Genomic DNA, 25,331 nt, shown 5'->3' on the forward strand with positions numbered 1-25,331 from the left:
TCTGTGAGGAAACTGGTCAGCACAGAGGCTCAGTATTTGGCAGGAAGCGAACGGGGATGCGAACAGTCCAATGGATCACTTTTTAGCAAGCGGGGACTCAGCTGTGGAAGATTTTTTGGGGGGGGGCGTCAGCGCGAACCCGCACGGGCACACGCGTCAAGGCAGCCCGCGTGACCAACTGCACTTCTGGTGAGGGTTTTTCAAAATAAAAGCTTGACTGGCTGTGACTAAATTTATGGTACACAGTTATTCAAAATTTTAAAACAAAACTGTTAGTTAAAATAACAGCGCTATCTATGTTTTCTTTTTGTCAATGTTTTGGTTTTTTTAATCACAGCTTCTTCAACATAAAAATAAGACTTGTGCTGTTTCAAGTCTTTAAAGTCTACAATAACAATATCAGCCAATTCAACCAATACATAGGCAGATAGAGAGGAGTATGAACCTCTTTCATCATGTGAGTCGGTGATTCTCATTAGTTACATGGAAAATCTTTACGGGATGAAAGTCGCCACTCTTTGTGTGTGTGTTTCCTTTGCTTGTTTTAATTGTTTCATTAACCTATAAAAACACAGAAGTATCCTGTAATCACAGTCAGGTCATTATGAATTATAAGTAACTTGCTGGCAATCCTTCTACTGAGAATTTACTGTAATTTATCAGTGCAAAGCAACCTGTAGAGACAGGAGGAGCAGCAGTCTTTCACTGGACTGACAGTAACATCTGTGAAAAGCACCGCTGTTCCGTAGAGACTTTTAAAGATAACCTTCTCATTTCCTTCAAAAATCTACAAATCAAAAACCATTAAATCATTCATTAAATAATTTTAATCATTCCTTGTCTAACAGAAATATGATCTATAATTATTTTTTCTCTGTGCTAAATATTCAAAACTGTGAAAACATATTCTCTTTTACCTTGATGAGCTGCAGCGAGGTCTGTAGGAAACTGAATGCTTAAAGCCAAAAGAGGACAGTTTAGACTGGGTCCTTCTTTGACTGGGCACTGATAAACCTATAAATGACATTCTGAATTTATCAGGCTTCAGGCAAAATTTCAAACAGAATGCACAGGTGTTTCATAAAGGTGCTGACCCTGAACACTTTAAAATGGTGGTCTTGCCTGAAAACAGTCTTAAGTCTTGAATGAATGTTAAATTGAAGGTGTATCTGAAATCAAATAACACTTCTTGGTCAGGGTTCAGGATGTTATCACAGCACATCAGCTACTGTTTGTGTACTCAGCTCTGATAAGCATCAGTAATGTGCCGCACTTTTCATATACCCATAAAAATCATTTGATTCAGTAGATCACAGAATTTTATTAAAACACACGTCTCCGTAGCCCTGGATGAACACTCCCTCTGACGGTTTATCATTACCTTTCTGATAGACACCTCCTTTTAGGCCGAGTCCTCCTCACTGTTTGTTCAGGTCAGTGGTTCCCAAACTTTTTTTGCCAGGCCCCCCTTTTTTACAAGAAAAATGTTCGCGCCCCCCCACCACCTAACCCCCCCGCACAAACACATCCTCCAAACACACACCCACATTTTGTTTACAAACTCCATTGCGGTTTATTTCACACCTCAAACATTTAGTAAACAATTAAGCAAATACAAGTAAACGGCAATAAATTACAGGTAGTAATAAAATAAACTACTAACTCTTTTACGCTACGTCCGCACCTACACGGGTATTTTTGAAAACTCAGCTGTTTCTATGCGTTTGGGCTTTTCGTCAACACGTAAACGGCGTTGCGATTCACCGAAAACGGAGATTATTTAAAACTCCTTTTTTGTGTTTACGTGTGGACGAGGATTACAGAGTTCGTCACGCAACGTCAAAGGTATGTGCCTCTTTTCACGTCACGCTGTGCGCCACGTTATTGTTTACATGAGATGAATTGCAGAATGGCAGATAGAGACAAAATACTGTTACTGTTAATCTGACTATCTTCAGGTTTTACACGCTTACATACACACACGCAATTACTGTCCCTCCATTTGGGCAGAGGCGTCACGGTGTGATTATTTTACCTGTAGTTGTTTTTTTCCTGTGTAATAATATTCAACAGTGTTATCAATACATTTTTCAAAAAATGCCTCTCTGTGCAAAATGGGTTCAAAAACAAAAACAGCTGTGGGATACTGTTTGTCCGTGATTTGAACCGGGGGAACAAATCGTGGCAGGATCAGCCTGATATTATTTGTATCCCACTGTAACTTTACTGCATAAAGAGCTAACATCTCCAAAATGTCAGGAGTAGTTAGTCATTACAAGAAGTGTTTGTGAACTAAAAATCAAGAATGTGGGATCCTGTTTGTCCGTGATTTGGAGAGCCCAGCGCTGCTCCCGACGCAGGGAAAACTAATTTTGCAGGGGAGGCCTACCTTGGCACTTGTGCAGGTGAAGCCAAAGGGAAGATATGCTTCACCATATTTTCCTGTCTTTGGCTTGGAAGGAAGTTGGTTTGGAAACATATTTGGCGATGTCATACCGCGCCCCCCTGCAATGGCTCTGCGCCCCCCCTAGGGGGCGGGCCCCACACTTTGGGAACCTCTGGTTCAGGTGTTTCACAGGGATCCATTCATGGACCTCTTTTATTCACTGTGTACATAAACAGTATTCTCTCTGCCATTCACAACTCCAATCTAAATTTGGATACATTAAAATTATTATATTTTTTATTACATTTAAAGACAATACTTAAAAACACGTCACACTTTAACATCAGCTGTACTGTGATTCACACTGAACTTGGAAAAACTGGATTTACTTTGCTGCCTAAAACTGGAAAAAGCTCCAAAAAGCGATCGTGTGTCGTTTTATTGTGCGGCTGTCTCTGCGTACTCTCCTGAAAAAGAGAACTTAATATCAATGAGATTGCCTGTTTACATAAAGGATTTTATTTCATAAGAATAATAATAGAAAAGATAAGAGTTATTAAACCCAGTCTGTCAATTAGTGATACACACTTTCAATGTGCAATTTCAATAAGCCTATAGGTCAGGGTTTTCCACTTTCTGCTTTCCGCTGATGATCTTGTACTGTGTCATTATTTGTCATATTAAAATGTTGATCATCCAGAATTTTAATATGTCATATTCTGGCCTGTGTGTTTATTATAATATCTTTGAGTTTGGTGTTTCTGTTGCTACACGAGCCTTAAAGTTTTATGTGGACTTTTTTATCTCCCAGTCACCACTGAAGTTAAAAAGTGTTTCAGATTAAAAGCAGGAGACCTGATTGGCTGTTTTCAGTGCTGAAGAGCTTACTCTCCCACAGGCTTCTGTAGAATCACTTGCCACGGGTCGCCCCCTTGTGGACGTTTTAAAGTTCAATTCAATTTTATTTGTATAGCGCCAAATCACAACAACAGTCGCCTTGAGGGGGCGATCTGTGGCAAGTGATTCTACAGAAGCCTGTGGGAGAGTAAGCTCTTCAGCACTGAAAACAGCCAATCAGGTCTCCTGCTTTTAATCTGAAACACTTTTTAACTTCAGTGGTGACTGGGAGATAAAAAAGTCCACATAAAACTTGAAGGAAAGCATTTCCTTCATTTCATCATTTATGTACAGTCTGTGCTCCTCCCACTTTTACTTTGGCGGTAATACGTAAGTCGGCGCTCTTATTTTGAAGGGGCGCGCCGCCTCTTTCCCGCCCTCCCTCCATCTTGGCGCAGCTAGCTTGACGCAGCGGAGCGCCAAAGAGAGGCTGAGCGGATCAATTTGGAGCCTCGGCGGCTGATCGGGATTATGCGGCGCTTCTGATCTCTGTGTCGGTAAGAACATGCGACCCTCACGCGCCGCCGGTGACCGAGCCGTGCGTGCGCCGCTGTTTGTGTGCAGAGCCGCGCGCTCAGCGGCCGTTTTCTCCGCAGCAGACCTCCCCTCTCCTTTGTTCGCCTGCGCCTGCTCTCGCACCGCTGCGGGTTTTCTCGGTACTGGCGCAACATGGCCGCCGCGCGTGCGGGGGAACGAGCCAATTAGCTGCGCGCATATTTTGATATTTAGCGTGAGGATGCAGCTCGATGAGGAGGAGGAGGAGGAGGAGGAGGGGGCGGGGGGTAAAGTGTGACCTCTGCGTGGTCATCTTCATCATCATCATCAGCAGCAGCAGCAGGACGAGCTCCTCCAGCCTTCAGGTGCGGAGGGAGCAGCTCTAAGAACCGCTGTGTGCGGGTTTGAAGCCACAACAGTGAGTGTGTGCGGTGTCAGCAGGCCGTCCTCACCTGCCACACAGTCCGGAGGCAAACACCTGAGGTCCCCGCCCCCCCGTGGAGTAAAGGTGTAATCATAATAACTAGAGTATTTTTTATGGCAGAGCTAAAAAAAAAAAAAAAAACAGTCAGCAAACTAAAGTTTTAGGTGTTTCCAAGTGGCCGTTAAACGCTTCCCACTGGGTGGGTGGAGGTTATCACTGTGGAGAGGATACTCGAGGATACTACTCGCGAGCTTAATGACACTTCACACGTAGGTGTTTTGCTGTTATCTACTTTATTTTCTTTCATCTGCACACCTTCTGTTTGCTTGGTTTTTTAAAACAATCAAATTCATTTTTCATAATTTTGTGCTCCACGACTTTGGGAGATGTCGGACCTCTCGCACTAAATTTAAGTCCAGTTGTCTCTTTTTAGTTTCTAGTGTCCCTGAACTTCTGTAGTTGTCAGATCTGTTGTTGTTTCTCTGTGACATCTCTGAACCACGATTAGAAAACCTTCCAATAATCGTTTCAAACTGGGGCTACGTCCACACGTACCCGGGTATTTTTGAAAACGCAGATTTTTCTATGCGTTTGCACCTTTCGTCCACACGTAAACGGTGTTTTCGGTCACTGAAAACGGAGATTTCTAAAAACGCCTGCCAGGGTGGATATTTTCGAAAACTCCGTTTTTGCATTTACGTGTGGACAAGAAAAACGGAGAAAACGCAGCGTCAAAGGTGTGCGCCTTTTTTGACGTCACACTGTGCGCCACGTTATTGTTTCGGTGAAATGAATTTCTACAATACTGTTAATTGTACTCTCTGCAGTGTTTAAATGCTTACATATACACACACAGTTACTGTCCCTCCACACATACGACTCAGTTCTGCTTCTATGCCCCATCTTTGTTTACTATTTCCCACCGAGGCTTCTAGACTTCTGATTGGCCAACATTTCTACACGGTTAGGAATATATCGCCACCTGTTGCTTTGGCGTGTTCCTAGCAGCGTTTTCCTTCATGTCTGCGTTTACGTGTGGACGGGATTATTTTTTAAAACGAAAACGGAAAATCTCTGTTTTCAAAAATACCCGTGTACGTGTGGACGTAGCCTGAGTTTACTGATGCTATTCGTCTTACAGGCATCTACGTGTAGAGCAGGAATTCCCTCAGATATGGACTTCTGTTTCTCAGGTTAAATCCAGACAAGTTCCCCACACTTACTGTCACAATAGGAGCAGAGCCAAAGTGCGTTACATCCCATGATGTTTCATTCTGGACTGAAATGTGAGCGTGCTGGCAGTGGAGATGGAAAAATGTATAAAAGTTAGATAAAAGTCAAGAAGGAAGCACATTTAATGAAAGTAGGAGTGGTTCCAGCATGGAGCCTTGGGGGAGGCCACATTCCACGGGGTGGACAAAACTGAGAAATTTCCTGCTTTGAAGGGGCAAGCGAGCAGCGATCAACCATCAGGGAACAAAAGCCATGACTTAAACGACATGAGTTGGAAACACTTGTAACAACCAACGCAACGCTGTGAAAAACTCTTAGATTTAAAAACAAAGTCAGTATTTTAAAGCAAAACCTCTTTTTTTGCTTTTAATCTGCAGATCGTTCCACATGCACCGAGGACACGGGGTCAGACTTCATGACCTTTGAAGGGGTCGCCACGGTTCTCCATGTATGTTGCTCACCATTCCAGTAAATCTGAATGAAGCACTTTGGTCTTAATGATTTCTGTAAAAGTAACTCAATGGTTAAATTGTAGAGAAAAGTTTTAGCCGTTATATTTTCATACAAAACTCAAACCGGATTCAAGCTAAGTTTAAACGGGTCACTGGTGGATTTTAACAGGTCGCTGAAAATAGAAGCCTTAGGAGGAAAGGCTGCAGTGTGAGGAAACAAAGGCTTATTTTGAACTGCAAATCACACAGAGCTACTGTGAGAGAGCAGAATAAGTCACCTTTACTAACGAACTCTTAATGTTACCAGATCTATTTAGAATATTGTCTGGAAATCAGATTTAATAAATAAGTGTCTTATTTCTTCCTGACGTGCGCTTGTCTGTGAGCGGGGTGTGCCATTAAAGGATGTAGGTGAGCAGCTTTGGTGTCATTTTAGATGATTACAAAGCAGATATTTGGGTTTGAAGCGGACACACATGGATTCAGTTCAAGATGGTAGAAATATTGCATTAACCATATCATATGCAGTCCAGAGTTTGTTGATCAGATGATGATATTCTTAAATAAAGTGTCAGGTTTAGTCAGTGTGGCGCTTACAGACGGGTTTGTTTGGGTCCCTGTCTGGATTCAGTGTGAGAAGGTTTCCCTGCAGATGCTCATTCACCTGTCCGGAGTTTAAAGGATGCTTCTCAGAGTGACCCTCTATCCTCCTCTTCTGCTGCGAGTCTGTCGTTATGCGGTGATGTCACTGTGACCCGGCGGTTGGTGTCGCAGCAGCAGCAGGTCTGTGGTTTCTGCTGCAGGTGCGGTGACAGCTGCAAACATCAGGAGCAGCTCGGTGCGAATCCTCCCGCCGCCGTTTGTGACCTGGTTAAAGCGTGGAGGGGATTTTCAGGCTCGGTCCTGTTTTCTGTTTGGTTACCAGAGGATGGCGTCATCGTTCACACTGACTGTTCTACCTGCTGCAGTTCTGTTTTTACGTAGATCTGATCTTTCTAGAGAGGAAGTGACGAGGGTAACTGACTTCTCGTGGTCCTTGAGCTGATTTATCAGATGGTAGGAGGGCTGGTTAACGCTTCACTTTCTTATTTGGCAGGAACTATATTATTAAATATGATAATATATATTAAAAGACTGTGTGGATATGCGTCTGCTTGGATTTGTTTTTCATGCACAGGTGTTATGTTTTTAATTTTTTAATGTGAATAATATCTACCATCTCACTGCATCGATGCCCAACATGAGACAAAGAAGGATTATTTTGAACTTTGGATCATGCAAAACTGCTGTAGTAGAGTCCAAGAGCAAAAACGTGGAGCTTTCATTAAAAACTACAAGATAACGATCAAACATCTATTAAATCAATAATCTGTGTGTCATTAAAAGATGGTGAGGACCGTATACTTACAATGGCGCTGTCTTTGTTGTTTCAGCTGTTAACCACAACCTGAATTTCCTCAATTCCTGCAGATTTGCAGGAGTCGAATAAACGTGTGTTAGCTTCAGTTCAGTGCTGTATTTCAGGCCTAAAGCTGACAGATACAGCTGTGATCCAGAATTATAGAACCATCCTGGTCCCGTACAGCTCGAGGAGGAAATGATCCATCTACAGCTCTGCTGTCACTTCCAACATAAATGAAGACAGAAAACTAAACAGCAGTGACGTTTGTAGGGTTACTGAAGTTGGGCTAGCTGCTATATAATGATGTGCTACGTGACCGCTAGCGACACAGCTATGTTAGCATAGCATAAACACAGTGAAGCTGGAGGATGAACGCTAACTTTTTTCCACTCGATAAAAGTTAACATGAGGGTTCCCGATGGTTAGGGACAAATGCAATCGCATGGCAGGATGCTGTAAACGGACCAAACTTCAGTCAGGAGAACAGCTGAGATAATCCATCCACAATACCAGGTTAGTCATTAATATACTGCTGCATGGGCTGGACTGTAGTTACATCGTAAGGGCTTAAAAATTGCGTTTTAAAATGAATAGCAATAATAATTAAAACCAAGAGAGGCCGACAGTGATCACTGACTGTTTTTAGGGGCCTGTTGACATCAAATAGAACAAGATACAAAACATTTAAACATGTTAAAAACACAACAGCCTTAATAAACACAGAGCAGTTTGGGCCCTGAAGCAGAATTCATACATCATCACTTAAAGAGCGGATCAGGCTGTAAACATGTTTGTTTCTTTTGTTTTAACATGTGAGTCTATGGGACTGACTCACTGCTCACTGACTAACAAACAGCGGGTTGCAGCATTCCTGACCTTTGACCTCTGACCTTTAGAGCCTTTGACTGCCAACCAGTAATCAGATTAGTCACAAACTCTGCTTTAAATTTATCCAACGCTGGACGTTTTACCTTCAGCAGAGATTTAAAAGGAGACGCCTTCGGCTGCTGTGATTGGTCAGGATCCATAAAACCTTAACGTCGCTGCATTCAGTCCGACCTGTGAGACTCATCAGGCTAATCAGTCCTTGCTGTTCACCACGAGTCACTCTGCTGACCTTTTGACCTCCAGTCCAGCAGCTGCTCTCATCCAATCAAACGTTGTTAAACTCGTTACTGATAAACTGAGTTTCCTGTTGGAGTTTTTGTTGTTTAACTGTCAGGATGCGTCATTCAGACTTCCTGTTTCAGCCTCGTGTGCCTTGTTTGTTTGTTTGTTTGTTTGTTTGTTTGTTTTCTTTTATACATTTTTCTTTGGCTTTTCTTTAAGAAGCGTTTTAAACTTTACGTAGTGGTTGTATTAAAACATCTTCCAGACAGATTAAATTCATCACTCTGATGTAAAAAGTTGGCGTTTACGTGTCCGTGTCTCCGTTTTTTCCTCCTCAGATTGAACGCATCGTTCCCTTATAGGTTCTGGCAGCCGTGACGTCACTTCCAGGCGTTAGTCTGTACCCGGCCTGAATGCAGCCTCTCCAGGGTCCAGCCTAATTCCTGGTGCTCCTTCACTCCCGCCTCCTCCCTCCTCTCCCCACCCTTTCCCCCTTCCTGCCCACCCCTCCTTTCCTCCATCCTCATCCTCCACCCGCTACGTCAGCCTCATCTTAACACAAACTCCCAGCATTTAGCCCGGACCGCTGGTGTGGTTGGTTGCTCCTCTACAGGTGGATGAATGAAGACCCCCTTCAAGAGCCCAGCGGCGCCGCGGCCCCGAGCGGACGGAGGTGAGTTACATGAGTGAGGCACTACACCCATGTCCGTGACACGCCGCCGGCTTGTCATCAGACTGATGTGTTTGTGTGTTTCAGGACATTCGGGCATCTCTGCAAACATGATGAAGAAAAAGAATCCGCACAAGTAAGTAAAACAGTTTTTTTTTTTTCCATTTGTACAATAAAGTTTTTAATTAAAAAACACAACAAATAAATGAAAAGTCACCAGCTCGCACCGGTGTCACACCATCTTCTCCTCCTCGCCTTCATCGTGTCTGAACCTCCTCCCTGCAGGAAGCAGAGGACCAGCGTGGGTCCCAGTAAGACCCTGACTCAGCCCAGAAGGAACATCGTGGGCTGCAGGATCCAGCACATCTGGAAGGAGGGCAGTAAGTCGGCTCCATGTGATTCTCCTCTGATGTCTCATTTTCCTTTTGATGCTTCATATTTGATTAGTTTGGCGAGTTAAACATTAACATGTCCGTCAGTGGATCAAATGATGGTTTATAGAAATGCAGGAAGTTAAACATCGTGTGACAAAGAGTCACCTGTGCTGGTGTTTACGTGTCTGCTTCCTCTCAGGTAAGTCGTCGCAGTGGAAGGGGACGGTCCTGGACCAGGTGCCCGTTAACCCCTCCCTCTACCTGATCAAATACGACGGCTTCGACTGCATCTACGGCCTGGAGCTGTACACCGATGAGCGGGTGGTGGGGCTGGAGGTTCTGCCAGACAGAGTGGGTGAGGAGCCGCCCGTCATGGCCGCCGCGTTTGGCTCGTGGCTCGTGGCAGAAATAAGCTGTCAGCCGCAGCGACACACGGCCAGACGAGTTTTAATGTGTGACTGTCACAAACTTTATTGACATCGAGGTCCGCAGCAGCGGCTGCTGATTGGCTCATTGTGTCAGACATTTTCTGTTGTATTGCTGCAGATAAAGCCAAATACTCGAGTAAATGCACTTAGTTACTGCTGTTACTTTATTTAAAATCCTGCCCGGCGTCCCGATGATGTAACCGCACCTCTCCGTGTGTCTCTCTGTCCCGCGATTGGTCCAGCTCCGGCCCGTGTGACCGACTCGCTGCTGGCAGACACGATGATCGGTAAAGCGGTGGAGCACATGTTCGAGACGGAGGACGGGCCGAAGGAGGAGTGGAGGGGGATGGTGCTGGCCCGCGCTCCCATCATGACCTCCTGGTTCTACATCACCTACGAGAAGGACCCGGTGCTCTACATGTACCAGCTGCTGGACGACTACAAGGAGGGCGACCTGCGCATCATGCCCGACTCCAGTGAGTGTGAGCGCGCTGGGCGGCGTCACAGCTCGCCCCGTTTTTCTCTGTTTCAGTAAAAAGCGAAGCAGGAAACTGAGCGCTGAAGCATCAAAGAACCAACGTGTTCATGAGTGGGAACGCTGCCAGTGCTCGCAGGCTCAGCTTCCTTCCTGTGTGTGAGAGTAATCCACATGTGGGCCTTTATCGGCTTCTTTGCCATCCAGACGCTTTCTGCTTCCACGCTGGCTGATGTGGGTTCCTTTCAAGGTTTCACTCAAACAAGCTCAGCGCTGCTTTGGTTTTCTGTTTCATGAGGCAGAATACTCGAGTAAATGTTACTGCTGGTACTTCATTTAAAACCCTGCCCGACGTCCTGATTATCAAACACCTGCTGCTTTGGTGTGTTTAACACTCCATCAATCGCCCCGTAATCAAATTCTGCAAAGACGATAAATAAAGTTGACCTTTTCTCTGTGTTTGTGTCTGCAGACGACAGTGTGACAGCGGAGCGAGAGCCCGGCGAGGTGGTCGACAGTCTGGTGGGCAAACAGGTCGAGTATGCCAAAGAGGACGGCGGGAAGAGGTCGGGAATGGTGATCCACCAGGTGGAGGCCAAACCCTCCGTCTACTTCATCAAATTCGACGACGACTTCCACATCTATGTCTACGACCTGGTCAAGACCTCCTAAGACCAGAAACCCTGTTTAAAAAAGACTTACTGAGAACCGCCAACCCCCCCAGAAACCCTCTGCCCAGTGGAGACCAGTCAGCTCTGTACTCTCTTTGGTGAAATGCCTTAAAACAGGACAAAAATCCAGACAGCGCCATTCAGACCAGCTCCAGTCGTCCATCGCTCATCGTTCCACTTTCACAACATCGGTTTTTGAATAAATAAAATCTGCTTCACCCAGAGGTGTAGAAAAGACTCGATCCTGAGACCCCCACAGAGAACACAAGGTTTTCTGAATAAGTACTCCCTTCCCTGAACCCCGTCGGACCCTCTGAGACCTCCGTTATCTGACAAAGAGGGGGGCGAGCAGCTCTGCGGGGGTTGATGAAGGGCCGGGACTTGAGGAGCCGCATTCTCGACGACGTCTATCTGCAAACAGACACTTTTTCATCACTTGTCTCTTTCTTGTTGCTGTTTGTGTCCCACAATCATTTGTTTCACATCAAACATCTTCAGTGTTTGTTTTCCCAAATTCAGCATCCAGGAAACAGCAAAGTGTGAATGAAGACACCAGACTGCCGTTTTCTGAGCATGTTTTCCATCATTGCAGCTGCGATTCGTGTTCGCTTTGGGTTCACATCTGTCGTCTCCATCGTAAAAACAGCTGTCCTGGTTGGCTCCGAAGCTGACGTCGGATCTTAAACACAAAATCATTTTTTTATAAAGATGTGCTCCCCTTCCTCCTGCTGCTGCTGTAGAGTTTACATGGTTTGTGTCATACCTTTTCTCTGTATTGACACCTTTATGTTTTTATCTGTTTACTTTTTATTACCCACTTAGCTGTAGGATGCTTGCGGCTGTTGCAGGTGTGTACAATAATGTTTCTATCACTGACGGATCTCACTTTGCTCACTGACTCTGGATTTGGGCGCTCGTCCCCGGGTTCACGGCTCGCTGTAAAACAGCATAAACTCTTAGCTGATGTAGCTCCGCCCATCACAGTAGGTGGTTCTTTTTTATTTTTTTTTTCTTGCACCAAACAACTGACGCATAAACAGCCATGTTGCCTGAACCACATCTCGTGTGCCTGATTAAAAGATCTCAAACTATATGTTTAAAAATCCAACATAATTTCCTTTGTAGTTTCCAAACAGCTCATTCTGATTCTGGATCCAAACGGACTTCAGTCCAGAACGTTCCTGTTAGACGACACGTTCCAGGTGAAATATGTTTTGGTTTACAGCAGAGTCTCATCAGGGTGTCTTCCCCCCTTTTTCCACCGCGAGGAAACGGTTTAAAGTTCTCATCGTGGACTCTGCATTTCCAAGCTCTAGAACAAATCTTCGTCCTCTAGAACTAAAATACCCGAGTTTAACACTCCCCGCGTTCGTTTGCCGTTTAGGTTTAAGATTTTCTATTAGATTTCCCACAAGTTCTACAACACTGAGGCAAACATTGTAGACAATCTTGAGAGCCCCAGATTCTCTGATTCTGGGCCAAATCTGAATTAGAAATCTTAACATCCTCTCAGATTTGGACCTTAACCTGCTCTTCTGGACCCTGTTTCTCAGTTTCCGTCAACGTATACAACAGACATTTTATTGTCTTCATTATTTTATTATTTTGGGGGGTTTTAATCATTCAGGAGTCTGTTTGATGTTGTCCCGACGTCTGTCCTAAACTGCCCAGCTATACATCCTAGAACATGAAGGTCGAAATATTCTAGAAAATCAAACATGTTCAGCTTCTATGAGGTTTTTGTGGGATAATTGTTTTTTTTATTCTAGACTTTTGTTTTGTTCTAGAGTCTGTTTTTCAGTATTGTTTCCCATGAAAATCTCCGATTCAAGAATGGATCTGGTTTGGAAAGATGATTATGACTTCCAGAGTTGACAACATATCTTTCAACAGTTCAGCTAATGTTCTGGGCTCGGAGGTTTTACATCAAACTATGTGCTGCTTAGTAAACACTGACTCTGGTTCTGGAGGATATTTGATTGATTGAACAAAAACGTTTTTTCAAGTGTTGGAAAAAGTCTTGTTTTTTGTCCCAGACATTATGTAATGGAAAATTTATTTGTTTTTTCAGTATTTTGTTTGTTCCTCTGTTTTTTTTTCCCCCCGCTCTTCATCCTGTCTGTGTTGGTTCTGGACGGTCAGATTCTAGAATCATTTAACTGGAACATTTTCAGGTTTGATCTCAAACAGCGCTGGAATATTTTACGGAGTCTAGAACAAATCTTAAATCCTGTAACACTTTTTTCTAGAATCTGTTTCCAGAATTGCAGTAAAATAGATTTTATATTCCAGGCTGCTGTAGAATCAATGGACGCCACATGGAGGCGTGTCGACAGTTTCCTTCTAGAGCGTACGTGCAGAAAATGGAGCCTTCACATTTGAAGCTGTTTGAGAGCTGCGGTTTGATTCGGTGCGATGTGAGGAAAACATTGCAGCTGTTTTTGGTCTGTTTGTTTTCAGATTCTAGAAAACATTTGTCTCTGTTCTGGTTTACGTGTGAGTTCTAATTGAAGCTTGTTGTGGTTGAGGTTCTGTTTTCAGAGTTGTTTTTCTAAACGCTGAAAGCAAAGGAATCTGATCCCACACAGATCCAAACGGACATTCCCAGATTCTAGAATCTGTACTTTAATATTCCGTCAGAGTGCACATGATGAAAATGCCGTTGAAGGATTCCCACCTTATGTTTTTCCTTAGGCTCTAGAAGCCGTGTCCTCGTCCTGTCACGTGCGTCGGAGTCTAGAGCTCTTTGTCGGTTTGTCTCAGATTGAAATCATCTGTTGTTTTTCTAAACTCTTCCGATTTGATTTGATTGTTTTGTATTTTTATTTTATCGGCTGGAGGACGCAGGAACCTGAACACGTTCTGGATGGTGGATTCATACACGTGCACGAATGTCTGCTCACTGTGGCGTGAGCTCCGGCACATTTCACACAGGCTTAAGTCAAGAATCTGTTCATCCCATCCACGGCGGCTCTAGAGTCACGTTGTTAGGTGTGTTACCCATAATGCACTTGGCTTCACTACAGTTACGACAGGATGTGCTGAGAGACTCCGGGGTGGGGGTCGGGCTTGGGGGGTGATGTGGATGCCGAGCCTCCCTGATGTGGAGTGGTGCGTTCAGGAGCCGTTTGTACTTTCCAGGAAACCTTTGGTGTGTAGCGTGTGTGTGCGTGTGTGTGTGTTCAGAGCAGTGTTGTTTTTGCATGCATATATTAGCTCTGTGTAAATCGATGTGAGTTGCATGTCCGTGTAGTTTTCAGTTGTCCGGCTGTCTGTTGTGGCTTTCGGTGCCTTTTTGTTTCTTCTTCTTTTATTTCCCCCCCCCCGTGTCCCTGATGACATTTGTTGTCGGGTTAATGGTCCAAAAAAGAAAGGAAAACACATTAAACGGGATCCCGGACCAGCAGGGCACGCAGCTGTTACGAGTCCAGCAGCGGAGCTTGTACAGACGTCGCAGCGGCGATGATGTGTGTGAACTCTGTTTTGATTTTGTTCAGTTTTTGGGTGGATCGTCCCTTTAAAGTGTGCCAACCTACAGATGCCAGTGTTGTACAGCAGTGAAAAGCTCACTATTTACTAAAATAAACTGTTTCTCTGTTTTTGCACTCGGACTCGCTCGTTCTTTCTGCCTCCGACACTTCGTTCTGTTCAAACTCTGACACTCTGATCCTCAGAGAGAGCAGAAACCAGATTTAGGCTTTAGACTGGGACTGGGTGTAAAATGGATTTGGGTTCACTTTTTAACACAGACGGTGGATCTTTGCTGAACTTGTGTAGTTACCAAAGTAGAAGTGGATCATTATCTTAAAGAGATAATGTTCCAAAATACAGCAAGTCCACCTGTGATTGGCTCAAAAAACACAATAAAGTTTTTGTAGTCGGAGTCTGTTTATGAGGTTTATTAAGTATTAAATATTTAGAGTGGTTTGAACATTGCTCTCACTTTAATTCTAACAAAGTGTTTTGAGAGGATAGTCATGTCCCATATCAAGGAATCCATCCCGGACACATTCGACCCTCTGCAGGTTTGCATATCGGAAGAATCGTTCTACCGAGGACGCCGTTAATGCAGCCATCCACACAGCCCTCTCACACCTCGAATATAAAAACACCTATGTTTGAATGCTGTTTATAGACTACAGCTCAGCATTCAACACCGTCATCCCAAACAGACTGGTGGAAAAGCACCTCACAGGCAGGCTTCAGGCAGTCAGAGTTGGTACCAGGACATCACGTACAAAGATGGTGAGCTCAGCGACCCCCCAAGGCTGTGTGCTCAGTCCACCCCGTTCACCCTCCACCTATGACTGCATCCCCTCCCAGAGCAACACCTCCATCATTAAGTTTTCTGACAACACAGCCATTGTTGGGCTGATTACTGTTGGAGAGGAGACGGCCTGCAGGGAAGAGGTGGCTCAGCTGGTGCCTGGAAAATAATCTGTCCTTAAATGTTGAGAAGACTAAGGAGGTGGATGAGGAGAGACCAGCACGCCCCACTATGTATAAATGGGACTCAGGTGGAGAGGGTGAAGACCTTCAAATTCCTCTGCACCCACATCAGTGAGGATCTCACCTGGACCCATAACACATGGAGCATCATCAAGACGGCTCAACAAAGACTCTTCTTCCTGAGGAAGCTGAGGAAATTAGGATTAACCTCCAAACTTCTCAGCAATTTTTACAGATGCACAGAGAGTATCCTGACAAACTCCATCAGTGTGGTACGAGAACAGCACCACTCAGGATAGGGATGCACCCACCCACAGCGGCAGGAGTGTGAATATCTTAACACTGTGTTGCATAACTACTTGCACTTTCAAATTTTAACTACACCCCACCAGTGTGTACATAAACACATAAGTACTACATTTATTCTTTATATTAGTTAGTTGTTTATTTAGTTGTTTGAAGGGAACTCGCAATGTAACAATTTCATTGCTCAGTGTAACCATTTGTGTTTTGCTGTGTATATTCAATTCAATTCAATTCAATTTTATTTATATAGCGCCAAATCACAACAACAGTCGCCTCAAGGCGCTTTATATTGTACAGTAGATACAGAGAAAAACCCAACAATCATATGACCCCCCCTATGAGCAAGCACTTTGGCGACAGTGGGAAGGAAAAACTCCCTTTTAACAGGAAGAAACCTCCAGCAGAACCAGGCTCAGGGAGGGGCGGGGCCATCTGCTGTGATTGGTTGGGGTGAGAGAAGGAAAACAGGATAAAGACATGCTGTGGAAGAGAGACAGAGATTAATAACAGATATGATTCGATGCAGAGAGGTCTATTAACACATAGTGAGTGAGAAAGGTGACTGGAAAGGAAAAACTCAATGCATCATGGGAATCCCCGGCAGCCTACGTCTATTGCAGCATAACTAAGGGAGGATTCAGGGTCACCTGGTCCAGCCCTAACTATATGCTTTAGCAAAAAGGAAAGTTTGAAGCCTAATCTTGAAAGTAGAGATAGTGTCTGTCTCCTGAATCCAAACTGGAAGCTGGTTCCACAGAAGAGGGGCCTGAAAACTGAAGGCTCTGCCTCCCATTCTACTTTTAAATACATAGATAGAGCTGCGTGTCATCTGCATAGCAGTGAAAATTTATGCTATGTCTTCTAATGATGCTGCCTAAGGTAAATGTAAATGTAAATAGAATTGGTCCTAGCACTGAACCCTGTGGAACACCATAATTGACCTTAGTGTGTGAAGAGGACTCTCCATTTACATGTACAAATTGGAGTCTATTAGATAGATATGATACAAACCACTGCAGTGCAGTACCTGTAATACCTACAGCATGTTCTAATCGCTCTAATAGGATATTATGATCAACAGTATCGAACGCAGCACTGAGGTCTAGCAGGACAAGCACAGAGATGAGTCCACTGTCAGAGGCCATAAGAAGATCATTTGTAACCTTCACTAAAGCTGTTTCTGTGCTGTGATGAGCTCTGAAACCTGACTGAAACGCTTCAAATAAGCCATTCCTCTGCAGATGATCTGTTAGCTGTTTGACAACTACTCTTTCAAGGATGTTTGATATGAAAGGAAGGTTGGAGATTGGCCTATAATTAGCTAAGACAGCTGGGTCTAGAGATGCTTTTTAAGTAAAGGTTTAACTACAGCCAGCTTGAAGGCCTGTGGTACATAGCCGATTATTAGAGATAGGTTGATCATATTTAAGATTGAAGCATTAATTAATGGCAGGACTTCTTTGAGCAGTTTTGTAGGAATGGGGTCTAAAAGACACGTTGATGGTTTGGAGGAATTAATTATTGAAGTTAACTCAGAAAGATCAATTAGAGAAAAAGAGTTTAACTTAACATCGATGGTACTAAAAGTAGCTGTAGATAATATTACATCTGTGGGATGATTATTGGTAATTTTTTCTCTAATGATTAAAATTTTATTTGTGAAGAAGTTCATGAAGTCATTACTAGTTAACGGTAGTAAGTTTGACATTTAACTTCTTCAGTCTTGCATTTTTATGTTGCAGCTCCCCTCCACAGCGCTGGGATCGCTGCAGAGCTGATTTTAACAGCGGTCTTTCCCAGAATGCATCGCTCCCGTCAGACCAGAAACCCGTGCTGCTCTCACGTTTCCCCGCTCAGAAACATTAAAATCTTATGCGTGCCGCGCTGTCGGAGTTTGACCAGTGAGCTGATGAAGTCAAGAGAAACACTCACGTGAAGAAGAGCACCATCAGTCAGAGCGCTGGAGCCGCTCCATAAAGCCTCAGAGCGCGTGCGCTGTGATATGATCCTTCTTGTTCAAGAAGTATGATGATTGGTGCGTTCACGGACCATCCGTGAAAGGTGCAGCCTTCTTGTTACGCATGCGCCTCAGCCCGTCTGACCTTGACAAGAATCATCTGAGAGATAGTCGCTTTCAGCGAGATAGTCAGGATGTCCCTACAGTATTGTTGAAGTCCGCGAAGTACAACCTTACGTTCTGTTCTTGTACGCGTTTGTGGTTATATTGTACCATTTCAGTTGTGAGACTTTCTTTAGTTGTAAACATACTTTCTACTGTCGTTTAGTTTTGTCTCAGTTATTTAATTATAAATACACATAAACAGAATTCCAGTCAATTTTTTGAATGACAGCTATTTAACTAGCAGCTCAGCCACAGACTCAGAGTGGGTGGTGGGTTAGGTGTCACGTCCCAGTCTGGTGGTCTTTATTTACAAACACCTTTACAGGCTACACAACAACTCTTTAAACCACAGTCATGAACCTGAATGCACCACAGAACAAAAGGTTTAGGTTTCACAGAGAAACAGGAGCGGGTCAGTGAACTCAGCACAGCAGGCCAGCTGTCTCCCCAGAGTCTGACTGCACTGACCCATCAACCCAGCGACCTCCACCTAAATGATGAAGTCAAGCTGAGCTCCACCAGTAACGTCTCGGTGATGTGTTTAAGTGTTTCCTGTCATGAGTGGAATTTGTAGTTGTGGTTGTACGGGAGATGGGAGGTGTAGATGTTCTCCACCTGGCCGCGTGCATGCTGATGGAGGCTTCTCTGTTTCCAGTGATTTCCGCTTTTAATCTCTATTCAATCATCTTTATTCAGCAGCAGCCCAGTCACGCCGTTTTACACGAATGCATAACATCTACAACACACGTTACATCTCGACGTCTCGCGATGTTTCTTCCGGGTGACGTCACTCCGGATGAGATTTCTGTCCAAACACAGATGGTGTCGCCCTGATCGTCCATGTGGCTCCAGGTCTGCTGAAAAAGCCTCACACCGTGATCGGAACTTATTTAATTTTATTATATCTGACGAGCCGACCCGCTCTGAGAGGACCCGGAAATGCAGCACGACGACGTAAGTGTCACAAGCTCTTTTAAAGCCGCCGAGAAGCGCTGTTAGCTCTGGGTGCTAACGCTAGCTGACCGGTGAGAGCTCCGGAGTTTAAAGGATCCATGAGCTGAACAGTACTCATTTATCCGGAGATAAAATACGCGTTTAAACACATCACCAGGCTAAATGCTAGCCGGCTCCTCTGGTCGCGCCAAATTCCATTAAATAAAATCAGTTTTAGAGTTTTTTAGTTTTCCAGCAAACACTCCGATCTCTACATCATGAAGCTAAGCGGAGTCAGTCACAGGCCTGCGTGGACCTCACTTGGGCCACAGTTACCCATCATGCTTTTTCTCCGTGTGTCATAAAGATCATCAGGCTCCACATGAAGGAAAAAGACGAACTGTAGTCAGATTTAACAAAAGCTCCGCACGCAACACATCCTTAAATTGATTCACGTAAGCAGAAAAGGGCTAAAATAAGTTATTCACACGATAAAATGGAGTAAATAGTAAGTCTAATGGTGAAGTCTCTCAAAGTTCAGTGACGAATAATTAAATAAAATCATAAAAAGAAACTGAGGCAGCAGTAATGTGCGTCAGTGTAAGGATGACTGGATGTGTGTGATCCGCCCCCTGCAGGTGATCTGGGACATCATTGGAAACACGCAGTTCTGCTCCTTCAAAGTGAAGTAAGTCACGCTCGGCTTGGATTTATCGACTCGTGTTATTGACGAGCTCTGAGCCGTGTCATGTCGTTGTTTCTCTGTCCAGGACCAAGAGTCAGAACTTCTGCCGGAATGAGTACAACATCACGGGTCTGTGTAACCGCTCGTCCTGCCCGCTCGCCAACAGCCAGTACGCCACCATCAGGGAGGAGAAAGGTGAGTCCTCGCTCGCTCTCATCAGCTTTACCGGCAGATCTCAGGTCAGCAGGTCACAGGAGTAACGTGAGGAATGTTTGTGTTTCAGGTCAGTGCTTCCTCTACATGAAGGTCATCGAGAGGGCGGCTTTTCCTGCCAGGATGTGGGAGAAGGTGAGCGGCTAAAGTGGGATTATGTCACTCGTCATGGTGCATCACCAGACACGGAGACGTCACGTCTCCTGACGATGGCCCGACGTTCTCGACACGGTTTAAAGGATCTTATGTAAAAAAAAAAAGTTAACTTCAGTTTGCAAGTTTTTAACTCACGAGTGAAAAACTGTGTGTGTGTGTGTGTGTGCGCGCGCGCGCGCAGGTGAAGCTCAGTAAGAACTACGAGAAGGCTCTGGAACAGATCGATGAGAACTTGATCTACTGGCCTCGGTTCATCCGACACAAATGCAAACAGAGGTTCACCAAAATCACCCAGTACCTGATCCGCATGCGCAAACTGGTCCTCAAGAGGCAGTGAGTACTCAGACCGTACTGCGGTACGTAAAGTACAGCGAGTACTGCGAGCAGGAAGCTGGTGTGTGGTCCCGCCGCGTTCATCCTGCTTGTCTGTGTGTTTCAGGAGGAAGCTGGTTCCTCTCAGCAGGAAGGTGGAGACCAGAGAGAGGAGGAAAGAGGTGAGACTTTTAACCACACCCAAAGGTGGTGCTTGACCACCTCACAGAGCTGCAGTCAGACTACGAGAGGTCGTAGGTCACATTTTCCTGACAAATCAGGTTTCGGTTTTCCACAGAGTGGGAACGTTCACGTTTAATAAAGTCCGGCTGGAATTCTTTCCTCGCTCTGAAGAGGAACAGCCGTCAAACTGATATTTAAGGCGGGATGACTGATTCGCAGCGTCAGAACGGCCCACCTTAAAAGCTGCTGGCAGCTCCTGTTTAGAGGATTCACGATTTTTTCCTTTTGTCTGAATTTTATAAAATAAAACGATGCAAACATTTGCTAAAAGTTACTAAAAGCAGAAGCACTGCTCATTCCTCTGTAGATCATCTCATCGTGACCTTTGACCTACCAACGATATCCCAGCGGTCCTCGTTCCTTCTGTTTGAGCACAACACAGAAAATAACCAAAAGTGAGAAAATGTTCCATCTGAAGAAAAACAGGAGCTCTGACGGCCGTCTCTTCTTTGTTGGTGTTTTGTAGGAGAAGGCTCTGATTGCTGCTCAGCTGGATAACGCCATCGAGAAGGAGCTGCTGGAGCGACTTAAACAGGGAACGGTACGACGCCCACGTGACCGCTGCTCGCACACCGAGGACGATCGTGCAGTTTAACTCACGATCTATGTTTGTGTTTCAGTACGGAGACATCTACAACTTCCCCGTGCACGCCTTCGACCGAGCGCTGGAGCAGCAGGACCAGGAGAGCGAGTCAGAGGAGGAAGAAGAGGAGGAGGAGGACGACGAGGTGATTGAGGCGGCTGTTACTACACCAGCTGCTGAACATGTTTATAAAACTTTATTCTGAAAGGATGTCCTGTGTGTGTGTGTGTGTGTGTGTGTGAGAAGGACGTCGGGCAGAGAGAGTTCGTAGCAGAAGAAGAAGTGGAGGAAAGCGACCTGAGCGACTTCGAGGTAACTCTTCTCTCTAATGACCAGCAGGGGGCGACTGAAGTCTGATGAGCTGCTTTCAGGTCGGACTGACTAAAACAGAAAGTTGAGTCGGAGAGGAGCAGGAAGTCAGAATCCAGAGACGTGTTAACGCAGTTTGTCCTTTTCAGACGTTGGTCGCCGCTCTGCTGGCGTGATCTTTAAATTGTTTGACTGTTGCACTAACTGGACTTCCTCCTCGCAGGACATGAACAAGCTGAGGACGAGCAGCGATGAGGAGGAGCAGGACGAGTCCAGCGAGGAGGAGGATGAAGAGGAGATGGAGGTGCAGACGAAGGCTTCGCGGTCTAAAGGCAAATCTCCGGCGAACGGCTCGGCGGCGAGGAAGAAGCGAGCGTACGTGGAGATCGAGTACGAGCAGGAGACAGAGCCCGCCTCCAAGAGCAGAGCCACGTAGTGATGCTGTGCCCTCGAAGCAAACTCGGACTGCTGAGGACACACCCCCTCACCCTGTGTTACCACGGCAACATGCAGCAGCTGAGGGGATTGTCCGATCAGCTGTTCTGTTCATGTTCAAAGTCTTGCTCGGCTGGAAGTCATGTGACCAGCACAGAAAGACACTGATAGGCCCGCAGCTGATCACAATATTAACTGGCCTTTGATAATCAAACAGCCTTTAAAAGAATGTTGATCAGAATGAATTTTCCCGTTTCACACTTTAAAGACGAATCCACAACTCGCTGCATGTGTGATCACATGACTGCTGCTTTCACTTTAAACATGAGCAGGAAGTGGAGCCGTGAGGAAGCACCCACAGTGACGTGAACGACGACGGAGAGAAGACGGACGTGAATGTTTTTCTAAACGCTGTAAACATTTTTGTTTGAAATAAAAATAAACTTCCTGCTTTGAAGCTTTTGTTTCTGTAAATATGGAAAAAATGTGAACTTTGAATGCAGTGAATTTTAGTTGTAAGTGAATTTAATGTTAACTGAGATAAAGAAAAGTCCAAAGCACCGCCCTCTGCAGGCAGACAGAAGAATTACAGTTGAACACAAGAGCAGGGAGTCATCGGCGTATATACAGCATATATATAGTTTATTTACAAAGAACTGAGTCTCCACAGTTGGACAATGACAGCTTCAGCTGAAGAGAATCATTGCAAACAATCAAAAAAATCAGAATAAGCTTTTTTAATTTTAGCAGATTTCTGAAAAATGAACAGACAGAAAAACTGCGACTCCATCACCTGATCTCCACCTCACTGTTAAAGTTGCACATGCTTCAGCCAAACAGCAGCGCCTCCCTCAGGCTCAGACGATTTTGCTACGAGCACACGAAAAAATAAAAAGGACGTCAGCTGTAGTTTAACCTGATTTCGCTGCATCGTCTTCTCATTAATAAATAGAGATTAAGACTGAACAGCGTAATGACTGAGTTTTTCCCATTTTGCATAAGAAGTCTTGTGTAATATTTTTGGACCCTGAGCGCTTTGGCGAGGGAAGCTGAAGGCGCCAATCCTGGTGACGCCTCGCAGACTTTTTGGTCGCTGCAGAGTAAAAACAAACTTCAGGGTTTTTTTTATTGTGGCGACTTTGGGTCGATCAGAAAAAAACAAACACAGGACGCCTGAAACGCTTCATGTTTGTTTACACCGCATAAAGGTTTTATTGTTAAATCACTCATCATAGTTAGAGCACGCTGCTGTCCACCAATCAGACGACAGCAGAGGGTAAAGTCACATGATTGTGCCCCGTTCAGACAGATGTGGACACGTCACACCCAGATGCTGAGGTGACATTTTTACTTCATACAGAGTGACCTCAGCGCGAGCAGTGACATGATGACAAAATTCACCGATTAAGAGATCTGCTGAGTGACGCCGTGTTAAATCTACATAAACTAGATAATCTATCATTTCTTTTGTTTTCCTGGCTTTAACCAGTCGACTTTTTCTGGGTCATCATTCACTTTAATACTAAAAAAAAAAAAAAAAATTCTCAGAATGTTTTAAAGTTTACGTCATATTTTCCAATTTCCCCCCAAAAATAAAGTGCAACAAAACTGTAGGAATGTAGAAATACACAACAGGTGATTTACATGCATTAAAGGTAATTAAAAACATTAGTGTAATTATTTCAGTAACGATCACAGATCCTTTTTGTTAATTTATGTCAAAAAAATGTTCCAAAATTCTTAATTTTAATAAAATGTGCAATAACCTTCATGTTGAAGAGACTCCAGCTCAGCCAGCAGTACTGTGTAATACCACTTTTTACCACAGGATGGAGCCGTCGTCCACGCTGGGTTTAAGGTTAAACGGCAGCACACCTGCTGGTGAAACACTCCCCCCTGGTGGTGAAAGTTTTAATGGCTTATGGACCTTCAACTCCATCTCTCCGGCTTTTGTCACTTCTGGGACTCAAAGGAAAGATTTCTTGGGTATTTTGTTAATTTTAGTGTAAATAAGCAGAAATACAGGTAGACTAATTTCAGGTTAACTGATCCATTTTAAAATTCTAAATGAAAAAGCTGCTCCCTCCCATTAGTGCTCACAGACTTTGGTGGTTTAAAAGTGTGAAATGAAATCTGGCAGAGCATCACTCGGAGCTTTGGGAAGCCTTTAGTGCAGGAATGATTTTTCAAAGAGGAAAACGGTAGATCCAGAAACCATGAAGGCATTGTTTTTCCCACAAAGCATATTCTCCCTCAGATAAGCTCGCTGGTGTCTATGTGACGTCTGAAGCAGTGACGTCTCCAGAGCAGCGCGGCGGAAACCACAGAAAGCACAGGGATAAAGTGCAATCCTGGCCCAACAATGCAAACACAATGGCCACAAGGGGGAGCTGTGGGAACATCCTGTATTTATTTGGTTAAAACCAACAACAGAAACAAGAAAATAATAAAGGCATTTAATAAAAATCCATCCTGAACTGATCCAGCGAGGGGTCGGAGAGACGTTCAGGTTCATCCCTCACAGAGCCACCGAGCCTCGCATCAGTTCACAGACTTCATGAAGGGAAAGGGTGGCTGTGTGGGTGGAGCTGCAGGCGGAGACTGTCTCATCCGATGGTTTCTAACCGACCTTCAGCCACCTCTTTCCTGTCACTATTTTCCGAGCCTCCCTTGGAGCTGGGAGAAGGGAACTTGCAGTAATTTTCATGCATTCAGACAATGCATTAAAATGACTTTCATACACAGCAATGGTGAAAAACAAAACGACCTGGCAGCCGTACTGGCTTCGTGCAGACAGAAAGAGCCAATAAAAGCTAAAACGCCGTCACGACTCGATGGTTCAGGTGCTCCTTTCTCTTTGCTCTCTCAGCTTCTGGTTCCTAAAACAACAGAGGTGGATTTCTGCAGGAGCTTAGAGGCTCCTTCAGTCAGTTTCCAGCTTCACAGCGCTGAGGTGCCCTCTTTGGTTCTGAAGGTGACAAACGTCCGCTGGCCCGCGCTCCGGTTCTGTCTACAAGCTCACAACATTTCACTGCAGAGAGCTGAACATCCCAGGTGAGCCGAGATATCCATGCAGAGCGAACCGAGGGATGGAGTTTGAACGTAAATCAGAACTGGGAACCTGGACTTGGACTGAGAGCAGCCGAGTCTGCTTATTTTGAATTTCATTTTGTCCCAATTTGGTTTTGGTTTGCCTGAATTTAAACATTTTACTTATGGGAGAAAAAAACGAAAGATGCTAAATCTGTAAAACCTTCACTTTATTCCGGAATCAGTCGACCCTACTCTGGACTCTGCACAGTCCAGGCCGCACGCCGGCCCGCCGTAGCTGACTGACAGGAGTCCTCCGTGATCGCCGGCGTTCACCGTCATGTCCTGTTGCGGCGGTTTGTCTGGGTCGGTTGGTTTGTTGATAAGGAAGCCCGAATTTTATGGAAAACCAAATGTGGCGTACTCACGATGATCCCGATCGAGTCTGCAGGAGGTTTTTAATGCATGTGAGCTGAAGCATCCTCGATGGAGACGAGGTGGGGAGAGCAGCCCAGTCTGGGGGAGTTCTCTGGTTTTG

General features: G+C 44.8%; 2 protein-coding genes and 1 non-coding gene across 6 annotated transcripts; all 3 read left to right on the forward strand.

Annotated features, from left to right (window-relative positions):
- Positions 1 to 166: 166 nt before the first annotated feature.
- Positions 167 to 14,622, forward strand: spinb (spindlin b). 4 transcript variants are annotated; one of them, XM_005460069.3, is made up of 8 exons: positions 3,638 to 3,780; positions 5,813 to 5,883; positions 8,738 to 9,072; positions 9,157 to 9,205; positions 9,355 to 9,449; positions 9,643 to 9,798; positions 10,114 to 10,347; positions 10,819 to 14,622. In XM_005460069.3, the coding sequence occupies exons 3-8, from the start codon at positions 9,021 to 9,023 to the stop codon at positions 11,016 to 11,018; spliced, it is 786 nt and encodes a 261-aa protein (XP_005460126.1). In that variant the 5' UTR covers positions 3,638 to 3,780; positions 5,813 to 5,883; positions 8,738 to 9,020; the 3' UTR covers positions 11,019 to 14,622. The 4 variants fall into 4 exon arrangements, with proteins under 4 accessions (XP_025767843.1, XP_003455531.1, XP_005460126.1 ...); XM_025912058.1 differs by lacking the exons at positions 3,638 to 3,780; positions 5,813 to 5,883 and adding an exon at positions 167 to 189; XM_003455483.4 differs by lacking the exon at positions 5,813 to 5,883 and having other exon boundaries at positions 3,626 to 3,780.
- A 3,155-nt stretch (positions 14,623 to 17,777) lies between these two features.
- Positions 17,778 to 17,875, forward strand: LOC112841901 (small nucleolar RNA U13). The gene has a single exon (XR_003213371.1). It is a non-coding gene; the product is annotated as a small nucleolar RNA U13 (small nucleolar RNA).
- Positions 17,876 to 18,097: 222 nt separating this feature from the next.
- mak16 (MAK16 homolog (S. cerevisiae)) lies at positions 18,098 to 23,297 on the forward strand. Its single transcript, XM_003455482.5, has 10 exons — positions 18,098 to 18,848; positions 19,466 to 19,515; positions 19,598 to 19,707; positions 19,796 to 19,860; positions 20,063 to 20,214; positions 20,321 to 20,375; positions 20,903 to 20,977; positions 21,057 to 21,164; positions 21,266 to 21,331; positions 21,552 to 23,297. The coding sequence occupies exons 1-10, from the start codon at positions 18,834 to 18,836 to the stop codon at positions 21,762 to 21,764; spliced, it is 909 nt and encodes a 302-aa protein (XP_003455530.1). The 5' UTR covers positions 18,098 to 18,833; the 3' UTR covers positions 21,765 to 23,297.
- The last annotated feature ends 2,034 nt before the right edge of the window (positions 23,298 to 25,331 follow it).

This window comes from Oreochromis niloticus, linkage group LG12, assembly GCF_001858045.2.
Source record: "Oreochromis niloticus isolate F11D_XX linkage group LG12, O_niloticus_UMD_NMBU, whole genome shotgun sequence".
Classification (NCBI taxonomy): domain Eukaryota; kingdom Metazoa; phylum Chordata; class Actinopteri; order Cichliformes; family Cichlidae; genus Oreochromis; species Oreochromis niloticus.